We start from the raw sequence: 13,060 nt of genomic DNA, 5'->3' as shown, positions 1-13,060 counted from the left end.
CAGAGCTACCATATCACATCTTAACTATAGTTTTTGTGCGTTTTTTGGGCTATGTGGCCACATTCTAGAAGTGTTTATTCATATCTTCCCATCCTCTCACCTTGAGGCCCTGCCAGCAACAACAGAACAATACACAGATTAACATGGGAATCACTCCTCCTTACACAGGGTCACACAGTATATATATACCTACTCTTTTCCAGGTCAGCATTCTCTGAAGATGCCAGCCACAGATGTGGGTGAAACGTCAGGAATAAACTCTTCTAGAACATGGCCACATAGCCCAAAAAATCCACAAAAAACTATGGATGCTGGCCATGAAAGCCTTCGACTTCACACATCTTAACTATCTCTTCTCCATGCTAAACATACCCAGCTTCCTAAGTCTCTCCTCATGGGGCATGATTTCCAGACCCTTCATCATTTTAGTTGCCCTCTTCTGGCCATTGAAATCCACAAACACCAATACAACTTCAACAGGAAAGAAAAAACCCTTAAAGTGGGCACACTATATAGTTGTTACCATTTATTCTAATCACCATCTCCCACTCATATCCAACACCCATAATAATCTCTCTACTTTCAGTAAGTCTGCACAGAGTAATAAAATAGGTCTGCAGGGTTATAAAAAATAGCCTTTTAGCCTTGTATATCAAAGTTAGGTGCCAGTGACACCAAAGTCTCATATTGCCACAATTTCATTACATTCTCATAGTAATTTAGGTTAATTTCATTTCACCCTCTGGAAATCTCTGAATAAAATTGGTTTTAGAAACATTTCCCCCTTCTTATCTGCTTCTTTTCTATTTACCTTGTCTCTTTCATCTTCCTCTGTATTTTTCTGGTCTCTCTCACCTTGCCATAATTTCTTTTTAACCTTGCATTTCCTTATCAATTGTCTCAATCTCTTTACAAAGTGATACTCCTCATTTTAATCTCACTGATCTAGCAAGGCCTGAGTTTAGGTCATTATGAACTTTGAAGCCTTAATAGACAAATGTCAGAGGTGATTATTTGTAGTGAATTCTGATTTTGGCATTACTACAAAACAGAAGAAAGGCATCTTCTCTGAACAGTTATACCAGACATTTTCATAAGATAAAAAAATTGTTTGCTTAATTCCCACAATTAAAAGATGCCAACTCTTTCCTTTTAACATGTGTTTTACAGTGAATAATTGTTTTTTAGTTGTGCATTTTGTGTTTAATGAAATTGAGAAGCTCAATTACTCTTGTTTTACATCTTTGTTGCAGACATTTGTACCGCCACTCATTTGTTTGCAATGTCCTATAGAAGTAGGAAACATTTTTTTTTGCGTGTGTTATTGAACACACAAAAGGACACTCACATGATCAGATCCTTACATTTGCCTGAGATTCCTGTTGTTGTTGTTGTCACTGTTTTAAGTCAATGCATTGATTTCTAGTTGGGGTTTAAAGTAAGATTTAAAGTCAAGCTACAAAGAGCACATACTGCATTTAAACTTTGTTGCTTGTTGTTATGTATCTTCACCTTGTTTCTAACATAGAGTGACCCTCTCATAGGGCTTTCTTGGCAAGATTTGTTCAGAGGTTTGCCATTATCCTCCCCTGAGGCTGAGAGCATGTGACTTGCCCAAGGTCAGTCAGTGGGTTTTGTGGCCAAGCTGGGAATCGAACCCTTGGTCTCCAGAGTCATAGCATGAGATTCCTACTCAGACCCCATTCATACTAGCCCATTTGCCCTGGTTAGTTCCGGTTCAGGTTTGGTATGTCATTACCAAATCTCTCCAGGAAGAAGTTCATACTACCTTTGCAACAATTGAAGCTCCCCGGTGCAAATTACCCCACTAAAGTTACCATTCCCTTGAAGATGGAGCCTCCTTGTTGTCAATCAACAAATCAAACTCACTTCCAATGTCATCAGTGCTGACATGTCACGCTGCCATTGGTCAACAGCATGGGTGCTCCTCTTCCTTTTTTAAAACAACTGGCAGCAGCATTTGCATATTCTGTCAATTTGTCAACTTGCCTCCCCTTCTCTCCAAGCCTGATGTCCTTGCCTTCCCTCCTGATACAGTCTCACCTTTGCTCCAAGCCCAATGCCCCCAAAGCCAGATCTCCTTCCCTGTGATTTTACCTCCCCCCACCAGCAAGGTTCCCTTCCTGTACACACATATGTAGCATAAGCATTCACACTAAAGCTCCAGCATTCACATAATCTGTAAAAAAAATGTTGAAGGGACTGGTGCCAGAGGGGAGGCATGTTCTGCCCAATGCCCACCTTCTTACCTTGATCCCTCCCCCTAAATGACCCAATCATGACTGGGGTCAAGTTCACATTGGCCTGGCCCTGGTTTTTCCAAAAAGAAACGGGAAATAATCCACTTTTGGAAAACCCGCTCTAAGGGGAATTTGCCCTGGATCGGGTGTGCAAGCCCTGATCCTGGAGTAAAAACCTGACATCAGTGGGAACTTCCCACTTTTAAACTGGGGTGGAAACTGGGCTATATGGTAGTGTGAATGGCCCCTCAGTTACAAAGCTCAAAACTTTCAAAAGAAAGATAATAATAATGAAACATGCTGGCAAGCTGGGTAAACAGATTCCCTGCTCATAGAGCTCACTACTTCCCTAATTCAAAACAAACAGATTTGTTTGGTTAAACTTTTGTTTAAAAGCTGTTATACTCATAGTGCTATGATTTCCACTTTAACTGCCATGGTTCTATTCTATGGAATCCTAGGTTTTGTAATTTGGTGAGGAATCAGAGGAGTCCTCTGACTGGGAATTCCAAATGGCCCTCCCAACAGTGACATTACTGCCACTGGTATCACCCAGTGCAGGTGCCCAGAAAGGGCTGCAGGGTAGTGGTGATGGTGGCACACTCCCCCTCCCTTTGCATTGCTTGCCTGTCCCCTGGCTAGCTACTGAGAAGGGTGCTGTTGTGGCTTCTGGAGGGCCTGTCCAGACTCTGTCATAGCTGCATGCCAGCAGCTGTTCCAGACTCTGAATGGAAGGCACTGGTCCCCCAGCTACAGCCATGGCTGAGGGGGTGATGCTGCAGCCTCTGGAGAACCCTTTCAGAGTTTGGCATGGCTACTGAGCAAGTGAGAAAGGGAGGCAATGCTCCTTCTTGCTTCCCTAGCAGCTATGCCAGTCCCACTAGTTGTACTGCTCCAACAGGTGTACAACCCCCTGGGGTGTACATGTGGGGCAGTCCACACACCCTGCCCCTCCTCCCCATGACACCTTTGCTTCGCAACATTGTGAATCCTAGGATTCTGTAGGTTGGAATCATGTCAGTTAATGTGAAATGAGAGTGCTATCGTTCTGTAGTGTGAAAGGTCCATGGTCACTTCCATCATGTTTCTAGGTAGATTAGGAAACTGCAGGGAGGATGTTCACGTAATAGCTCCAAGGCTCTGGAATGAGCTATGGGAGGAAGCTTGCTAACATATTTCCTCCTGATCCAGGAAATTCTGAGTTCTAGTTACTCAGACACACTTTGGGAAATGAGGGGTAGCTTTATTGTACATAAAAGAATTAACAGAGAAAGCCTCATTTGTTTAACAGGCAGGCTGCCACTTTCAGAATTCCACAGACTCTCGCTAGACAGGGTAAAAGGGTTTTTTAGGCAGGAGGGTGTGCTTGTTAGATTATATAGTTTCCATTGAGGGAAACTGTTAGACAAACTAAAATGAAAGAAGAAGAAAAATACAGGTGACTTGAAGACACATAAATATAGAGAGGGAGTCAGTTCCTAGTGATGTCAGTAAGTGTAGTGCATTATGCATGCATGAAGTTCAACTAAGAGAGTTGGGGAGAGGGAGATAGAAGAAAATGAATACAAGGGAAAGGAGAAGATGTTTAGCTGGGAAATGTAGGGGAGGAGTGCAGTGGCATCACTAGGGGTGTGTGAGGGTGCAGAACACACCAGGAGACACCCTAAGGGGGGGTGACACCACTGCTCCTCAAACATCTACTTTTTTGGTAGAAATAGGCTGTGGCATTCATCTGCTTCCCTTTAAAATGCTTGAAGAGATGGTGGGAGTGGGGTGAAGCTCAGTGGGAGGAGAAAGGAAAGGCCCCTAAATTTTTTAAAATTTAAATTTAAAATTTAAAATTTAAAATAAAAAATCAAATTTCAAATTTTTCTTTTTTTAAAAAAATACATTTTTTTAAGATCTTATTTAAAAATATCACATTTTAACCAAATATTCACTATGTATATGTAAATACATTTAGGTTGTGCTTACGATATTGTTATTTTGCTAGTTGTTTATGTCAGAACTATTACCACTACATTCAGTGCTGTATGGGAATTATGATTTATGAGTCACGTTAGTGCAAAAAAGCATGACTAGGGATTCTGTATATTGTAGTGTGAAATGGGAGGAGGTTAATGGGGGTGACACCATGAGTTACTGCTCTGGGTGACACCAATCCTAGTGGTGCCACTGGAGGAGTGGAGAGGAGAAAAAGAGTGTGAGAAATAAAGAGAAGCAAATTTAAGATTTAAAACAGAAAGAAGTCAATTGCCTTAGCAGAGCTGAAGAAGAAAGATACTTGTATCATGCTCTTTTGCTAAAAATGGTGCAACCCATGTGCCCCTCAGACCAAGAAAGGACATTATATTGTGGCTGCACCGTTTGGGATAGAATGAGAAAAATGAGAACACAACTGGGAAAGATAATAATAAACTAGGAGAAACCACAAACCATTCATCCTGTAGCAGGAGGAGTGGGGCCAGGACTTGAGATCTGGGAAATCCACCAATATCAGATTGTCTAAGTATGTGTGAAAATGGATAGCAAGCATTCCCTCAGTTATCTGATGTCACTGGCAATACCCTTATCTGACTCAGCTCATTCATACTGATAAAGCTAGAGTTGCAAACAGCAGTTTGTTATGTTTTATGCACAATGAAAAAACCCTTATTATATCTGTGGGACAGTGAAAGAAACTGAAAGGAATTCTCATAACAGCATAAAATAATGCCTCAGGAAAGAAAATTGTAAACCAATCATCCGGTGTACAGAAATTCCTTTATGTCCAACAAAATTTGAACAATACATTAAAAAGTATAAACAATGTATAAGATAACATTAATAGGCCTTCAAAGAAAGAAGCTTTTTTTAGCAACTAGAAAGTGAAATCCTTGTCTAACAATACGTACAGTAATATTAGACTTTTAAAAATAATCTCATTTGGAAGTATTTGAGGAATCTTGCAATCTTGTCTGTATCATACATTTGTTTAGCATACATTAATTTGAATATATAAAGTAGTATTGAATATATAAAATTTCTATTTCTTTCATTTGTCTTTTAAGTTGTGCAGGATAACATGGCAGGCAGATCTTGAGGTCACAACTGATAGCTTGATTTTATAAAGTTCATTTTAGTTTGCAATAGCTGTGAGGAAGCCTAGATCCATCCCTTCCAGATGTCATTGGACTGCAGTTCCCATCATACCTGGCCAACATAGCCTATGGTGAGAAATGCTGGATGTTGCAGTACAATAATGCCTGGAGAACCACATCCCCCCATCCATGCCACAGACCACTAGGAAAGAGGTAAAAAATAACATTGCCAATATAATAACACCTTTATATAAATGCATGCCACATCTACTGAAGCATGCAATACCTCATAGAACACTCCATCAAAATACTTGTTGACATGCTCAAAGAACTCTAACAGGTCTATGAAATAGGACCAATCTTTGCAGTAATTTGCAGTAATTTATCCAAAGCTAACCATCCTGTAACTGCCTAGGCCTTTTAAAAAACTGAGCAGCATTGACTGATTTCTAGTCTTCTGCAATGGAAGTTAATAAATTAAAATAGTGGTCCCCAAACTTTTTTGGCCTCTGCTCCTTTTCTTATTGGGCAACAACACTAGTATCCCCACTGGCATATTTCTTATATCTATATTACTGTTATACTGCAAACTCAAAACAGCCAATCTCAGTTGCTGCTCCCTTTGCACTCAGTCACCGTGGAGCAGCAACTGATCAGCTGGCTGAGCAGAGACTGGGAAGCTTCTTGCTTCTGCTGGCCTTGCAGCAATGGCCAGCACAAGCAAGAGTCTTCTTGATCACTGTTTGACTGGCTACTCAGTTGCTGCTCCCTTTGTGCCCTGTCATCCTGGAAGCAGCAACTGAGCAGCTGGCTGAGCAGCGACCAAGAAGCCTCCCACCCATGTCAGCCTTGCAGCAAAGGCCAGTGTGGACAAGAGGCCTCTTGGGTGCTGCTCAGCCAGCTACTCAGTTGCTGCTCCCAAGGTGACCAGGTGCTAGGGAGAAGCTTCTCCCTAGAGAGGAGGAATTATTAATCCTTTATCTGGGCAGACGAAGGCACTGCCAGTGCATATGTAAGGGGTTTACAGAAGCTGCATGATCTGGACTGGAGACTGGTGTGAACCAGGAAAGGGAAAGATTTTTACAGGAGCTGCTCCAAGACAAAGGACTCTTTCCAAGAATCGAGCACACATACTCCTTCCCCAGAGAGATTGTTGTTGTTATATTTATACCCTCCTCTTTAGAAATGCTCTCATAGTGGAAGACATGTTTTCCCCACACAGCTTCAAGTGTCCATTCTCCCATACACAAAAAAAGTTTCTTTTGCTACCTCTTCGCTGATGAAAGTCCCAGTAAATCTCACTAAGCTGAAGCAAGGTCCCAAATCTGAAATCTCCTTTTTGCCGCCACTTCTCCCCCACCACCATGTGCTCTAACTCTTTGCTCCAGTCTGTTCCAAAATGGTGATGCTCTGAGCCACAGAAGTGATGCCCTGTGCCCAAGCTACATGAGAGTTTCCCACTACTAGCCAAAGACACTGGTAAGAGTGTGAGCTCACATGGACAGGCAAAGAGCACAAGATGCCACCACACAAAATGAACAATAAGGCTGTGTGGTGGTTTTTTCAGGGCCTTCAAAAGACGTTTCATGCAATGCTCATCCCCGTGGTCCTAAACGCCACTGGTTCCCCTTATCTTTCTTGCACACCAATACTTTAACTGAAGGCTTGCCTGCCACCCCGTTTTCCCTCACCCCCACTACCCTGGGGGGTGTACTGCCCACTTTGGGAATCAATCACTGAATAAAAATGACACAGAGAGGCCCCATAAAGACAGGTCAAAATAAAGCTGCTTTGGGTCACTTTGGAGGTATGCTGTTTAAATGATACATGTGTCCTAGGAGTCTGGAAGCTGCACCAAAGCTGCGCGCCAGTCCTTAGGACTGAATCGTGGCTTTGGTGCGGCTTCCAGATTCTTAGGACACATGCATCATTTAAACAGCATACCTCCAAAGTGACCCGAAGCAGCTTTATTTTGACCTGTCTGTATGGGGCCATAGTTCACATTTGAGTGATTTAAAAAAGTCTCAGGTGGATACTATCTGGAGAATGTGAACTGTTTGTTTTTAGTTTGTCAATAAACCCCAGAACGTTATTCTTTTGTCACCACTGTTTCCAAAGAATTACACATGGTCGGACATATTTTATTCAATAATTATGAAATAACATCCCTTTAGACATGGCTACCAGTATAGCACTATGTTCTAAAAACTCCTACATGCAGAAATTCTTCTTTTGAGAGGGTTAAACGGTTCGGAAATCCCCACACTGACAGCTGAGCAATCTTCAGTCAAGACCAACTTTATCCCTACTTACCACAGCCATTCCTCTTTCCAGTTCTCTCACTGTGGCAACAATACTCAGTAGAGAAGCAACCGTCAGAATGAGGCTCAGGCACATCCCAGTGTATAAAACTAAGGAGCAGAGATCACGTATAAATAAGTATGCAAAATCTCATCACTTTCAGAAGCGCTCCATTCCAAGATGACTAGCCTGTTGTAGGCAGTATGATTTTCTAGTTTTATTTAAAATGACATGAATCCTTCTTCTCTCTAACTAGGGTGGAACCATATTTCCTCATAGACCTTCCATAATAAAGCCAAGCTGTCTTCTCTCCAAGGAGAGACCACTCAGAAAGTGAATGACACCAGCAACCCTAAAGGTATTGGTCTAGGACTGGAAGGATGGTCAGCGTAAGTCAGATTGGGTAAAGCAATGCTTCTCAAGCTGTCTGATGTGGGAGACAAGCAGGGTTTTTCCCCCTGAATGTGCTGAGGACCAGTACCATATTTGTACCCAATGCCTATAATTGTTTTTATTTTCTTTCTTGGAAACTCTCTGTGAATCAGCAGCCAAAGTCCTACCAGAGGTAAGAACTTATCATACAGAGAGAACTTCTGACATTAGACTGGGGAATGCATGAAATTAGGTTGAAGACCATGTGGAGCTACTTATAGCTTGCTTCCCCCTAGCTTAGGCCTATTAACGTTGGGCAACTATAACATATACATATTATTAAAGCTGGTCAACTATAAATAAATTTAATCAATAGACAGAAAAATATCAGGACTGTCTATGGATTAAGTAATTTTGTCCGATTATCATCTTCTAATGATTAAACTTAAACCTCTCCACATATTACACATTTCAATATAGGATGGAGTTTCCCCCCATATATTATACTTTGCAGGGCTTTCATCATTAGAAGAAGAGAGCATTGTTAACTCGTCTTCCACACCTTAGAAGAAAATATGCTTGAAGAAACTTGAGAAGGTGTGTCCTTGATCAATTAAAATTGATTTTCAGTTGTTAAAATTGGATCTATGAAGTAATCAACAGGAATATAAGTTGATTAAAGTGTGATTAAACTATACAAACTTGAAAACAAAACAAAAAAGGTTGAGTGAGATAAAACATGGAATACCCAAACCCCTCCCAACTCATGAACATAAAGCCTAGGAGTTCATCTAGGAATATTTTAAATAACTAATGAAGAAAGAGGAGAAAATATGAAACTGAACAAATATCTAACTCAGCAGCTAAGCAAGTTCTTTTAAGTTTTCCATTATAATGTGTGGGAATCCACAAGTCTTCCAAGTGCTGGTGAACTGTATCTCCCAGCATTGTTCACCACTGGCTGTTTTGGTTAGGGATGATAGGACCGCAGTCCTTCATCATCTGTAGAACTGTACTTTGGTGACCTTTGCAGTATAATATGAGAGCTTTATTTTCCCAAATCCCAAAACTTACCTACACTGTGAAAAGTTCTATAGTAGGCATTTTTCTCCAAGGAGACATCTTTTATGACAGTAAAGTGCTTTCCATAATAGGTGATAATGGTCAATATGCTTACTGATAATCCAAGCAACTAAAAAGAGAAGACAGTCAAGGAATTAAAACACACAGGAAGAACTGTAAATCAGAAATTAGCTGGAATGAATAATCTTTTGGCCAACTTAAAGTATATATATATATATAGAGAGAGAGAGAGAGAGCGAGAGAGAGAGAGAGAGAGAAAGAGTTTTAAAACAAGCTTTCAGATCAATTTTTATAGTTTAGTCACCGGCCACTAGAAAATTCTAAGGAAAATGAGTTACACTATTAGAAATCTTAAAATCTATATTGAGTTCATAAATTAAGACTTTACAAGCTAACATCCAATAGTAAAATTCAAAATATGTAGTAGAGGCAACTACACTCTTTGTAATAAAATCCACTGGTGTTTTAACTAACCCCGTTTTAAAAATGCATTCGTTTTACCAGTTATTCTTTGGTTATTGTAAAACAGTATCAAATCACTAAGGTCAGATTTCTTGGCAGTTTTCTTTGCAAAAATAAATATATATTTCTTTTTGTAAGAAAAGTAGATCACAGATGGGTAAACCAATGGTCTCCTAGCCGTTTTGCACTCTTCACTTTCAATTCCCCATCCACGCAGGGTGACCAGATGTCATAACCATAAAGGAGGACAAGGCACCACAAAATGTAGGACATTCAAGAAAAATGTAGGGCATTACCAAATAAAAGCCAAAACACTAATATATATAAGTTCATGCTTCTTAATCAAAATGGAGGACATTTTGAAATTCCTCCTGGACAGAAGGTTGAAATGTAGGGCATGTCTGGGAAAAGGAGGATGTCTGAACATCCTGTATCTACTGAAAAAAATCCCCAAAGGGTTTTTTTTTCCAGAATGAACACCAATTTTGCATTTAAACAGGATACAGGACCCTCATTCCTCCACCAAATGTCAAAACCAAAAGTGTACTTCCTTTCACTTCAATTTTGAGTTTTTTGTTTTTTTTTAAAAAAAAGCTTGTTTTGGCCTAATGCAGCCTGCAGAGAGACTTGGGGCAGAAACGTTGGCCATGCACCTTCCAAAATGGCCCAGTTCTTATGGGTTTTTATGGGTTCTGCAGTGACAAAAGTACATGTTGTACAGCTTCTCAGACATTGTACACCAGCCTTCTGTCATCTGGTGCTCTGTAGATGCTTTGGACTACAACTCCTAGCATATGAGACAACTTGTCAAGATTCCTGGGACTCATGAGTGTCACAACATGTGGCTTCTCTATGCTTTAATAATGTGGTGAGCAAAGAGAAACTTGTGGAAAGCATGTGGCCCCAAGGGCCTAAAAAAATGAAAAAAATAATGGAGGGGGGACCAATTTCTTTCAATTCTTTTGGCCCCAAACACCCTCTAGGAGATGTGGGAAGCACTTTTGCCAAGTCCTCTCTGGGCATTTTAAAATAGGAGAGGCCTTTTTTGAAAAATAGGAAGAGAATAGAATAGAAAGAGGACTCACCTAAAATTACGCCAAGTCCCCAAAACATTGACAAAAATGTCCCCACACTCCATAGAGAATGGTTTAAAGCATTTGGGAGTAAAATAATTTTGATCTCTTTTGATGGTCAAAAGCAGCAGAAGCTCCAACCCTCCAAGGTCTCCTTGGAGGCTAATATGGTCCCCTTCTTTCCCACGGCTGACCATCCCTACTCTCATTCCATAAATGGTACTATAGCTGAAACTAAGAGTAATTTTTTCTAAGATTAAATGTATTGATCTAGCAGACAGAATTTTCCAAACAGCAATCTACCATTTTAAAGAAAGGAAAAGTCAGAGTGAATACAAGCTTAAACTCCTTAACCGACTAATGGTTACTCTAAGTGAATCAAACCTTTGAAGGGAAACTGAGCCAAATAAGCCAAATGATGGAGGAGGATGAGAGAGACCTGGCTGCAGAACTGAACACCCTACATTTCTTTAACTTCTAGTGCTGAACAGCCTCGCTAAGAAGATCATTTTGTGGGAGATCTAAGTCCATTCCTGCCCTAAGAAGCAAGCATAGGACCTCATGGCCCACTTTGCAACACTAATAAAATAATCAACAACTTTCAATAATGACAAAAAAACAACAACACACAATCTAAAGAAGCGACTGAGCTGGGTTTGAAGATCTACCTTCATTTCCAGTCAAAATAAGGACAAGTTTTGCTTTCCAGAAAAAAAATTCAAAACTCACCCAAAGTTCTGTTGATAGGCTACTTATGACATGGTAGATGTCCCATTTAACAGGCCAATTGTCCAGCACTTTAAAAATCCTTTTAATTTATATTATCCATTTTAAAATAACACTTTCCCTGAGCAAACAAATTAAACAGTTGTAGCAGAGCTGTTCAAACTAGCTGGTTTTTTATTTTCGCATGGGTTTTTGTGGTTATAAACTCATTTCTTCAAATGTTATACTGCATGCAAAGAAGTGGGTTTATAGCCACAAAACCTCATGTGAAAATAAAAACCAGTTAGTCTTAAAGATGCTGTCACATTCCCCCCTCCCCTTCCTTCCTGCTTTATATGCTGCAAGAAACTAACCTGGCTACTTCTTTGAAAATTAAAAACAAATGTTTTTTTAGGTTTAAGGCTGCAGTGTCTGCTGAAGTTACATTACTCAAGGGCTTTCCTCAACTTTTTTAGAGAGGCAGACCACAAGCTTGTGGATAAGAAAAGGCAGTGCTGCAGAATAGTGATAAGACCCTTAGACACATGTCCTACACTTTTAACTAGACACTCCCTGTATCTCTTAATTATTCAATCCAATTAGCAGTTTTGTTAATAAAATTCAATAGCCACCTTTATCAAAATTACAGTAATCTGTATAGTCAGCACAGTTTCTGCTTAGCTCCCAGCTCCATTACCATGATGAAGAGGCTGGCTGCCAGCAGCTGACACTTCACGGCTCGGACCCAGGACCTGTGTCCCATGGCTTCCTCTTCTTGCCACTTACTGGCAATCATGCTGCTGAAGAAGTTGCTAAAGAGACTGTTGGGGTGGGTGGGGGGTTGGCTTCTAGCTGGAGCTTGTACCACTGCATCTTGGGAAATGTAGTCCTGCTTATTAATTGTCTCTTGGTATACCTTCTCATGGCTTGCTATTCCTATTCCACCCAGAATTATTATTTTTAAAGTTGTCATATGCCTGCCCCCCCCCCCACTGTCCTTCATGTTTCATGAGCATTTTGGGCATAAACATTAATTACAAAATGGAACCTGACAACAAAATCTGCACGTGGCAACATTTTGTTGTCAATGCCTGGGCGCCCAAGACACATTGGCACAATGAGATTTCTCCAAACCTGGGACAGCTGGTGGTTCTAACATCAGTGGGGTGCTCCAGGTTTTGGAGGACTAAAAATTAACTTTAAAGGCACTATCAAGGTGCTGAATCTGTTTGGAAAATACATTTCAGCACCTTGGATAGCTTTTTTATAATAAAAAAGTTCAGCCTCAGGCCTAAAGTAGATTCACGGTCCCACTGAAATGAAAACTGCCACTGTTCCAGCTCAGAGTGAGCAATCTTCAACTTATAGACAGCTTTTGGCATTTCTTTATTTTATGAAAAATATTTTTATCGTGATCTTTTATCATGAGCTCTCCTGGTGACAAACAGGTAAAACAATATAAACAATATAAACCATTCCAAATGAAAATCAATAAATAATTTAAACAAGATAAAGGTATATTAAACAATTCAAATAAGCTAAAATTACTTTAAAAGGATGAACTAGTTTATAGCCATGTACATGCTTAAAACTGAATTTAATAGAAAGCTACGTTTTAACCTAGCACCAAAAAGAAAGTAGCACTGATGTCACTTGGGTCTCCAAAGGGAGGGCATTCCACATCTGAGGTACCACAACTGGGAAGCTCTCCCTGTATCTTTCT

The 13,060-nt window shown here is 40.3% G+C and overlaps 1 protein-coding gene across 1 annotated transcript in view; it reads right to left on the bottom strand.

Annotated features, from left to right (window-relative positions):
• Positions 1-12,103, bottom strand: part of TSPAN32 (tetraspanin 32) — a 62,584-nt gene extending 50,481 nt beyond the window's left edge. The window contains exons 1-3 of the mRNA XM_089523446.1: positions 12,035-12,103; positions 9,089-9,206; positions 7,655-7,752 (exon numbers count right to left, since the gene is read on the bottom strand). Coding sequence (XP_089379572.1) covers positions 7,655-7,752; positions 9,089-9,206; positions 12,035-12,100 — 282 coding nt within the window. The 5' untranslated portion in view covers positions 12,101-12,103. The remainder of the gene's footprint in view (positions 1-7,654; positions 7,753-9,088; positions 9,207-12,034) is intronic.
• Positions 12,104-13,060: the final 957 nt, after the last annotated feature.

Source organism: Sceloporus occidentalis, unplaced genomic scaffold (assembly GCF_023333645.1).
Source record: "Sceloporus occidentalis isolate IW3139 unplaced genomic scaffold, rSceOcc1.0.p SCAF_4, whole genome shotgun sequence".
Classification (NCBI taxonomy): domain Eukaryota; kingdom Metazoa; phylum Chordata; class Lepidosauria; order Squamata; family Phrynosomatidae; genus Sceloporus; species Sceloporus occidentalis.
Note: the sequence above shows the minus strand (reverse complement) of the source record. Positions and strands in the feature narration are given on the sequence as shown.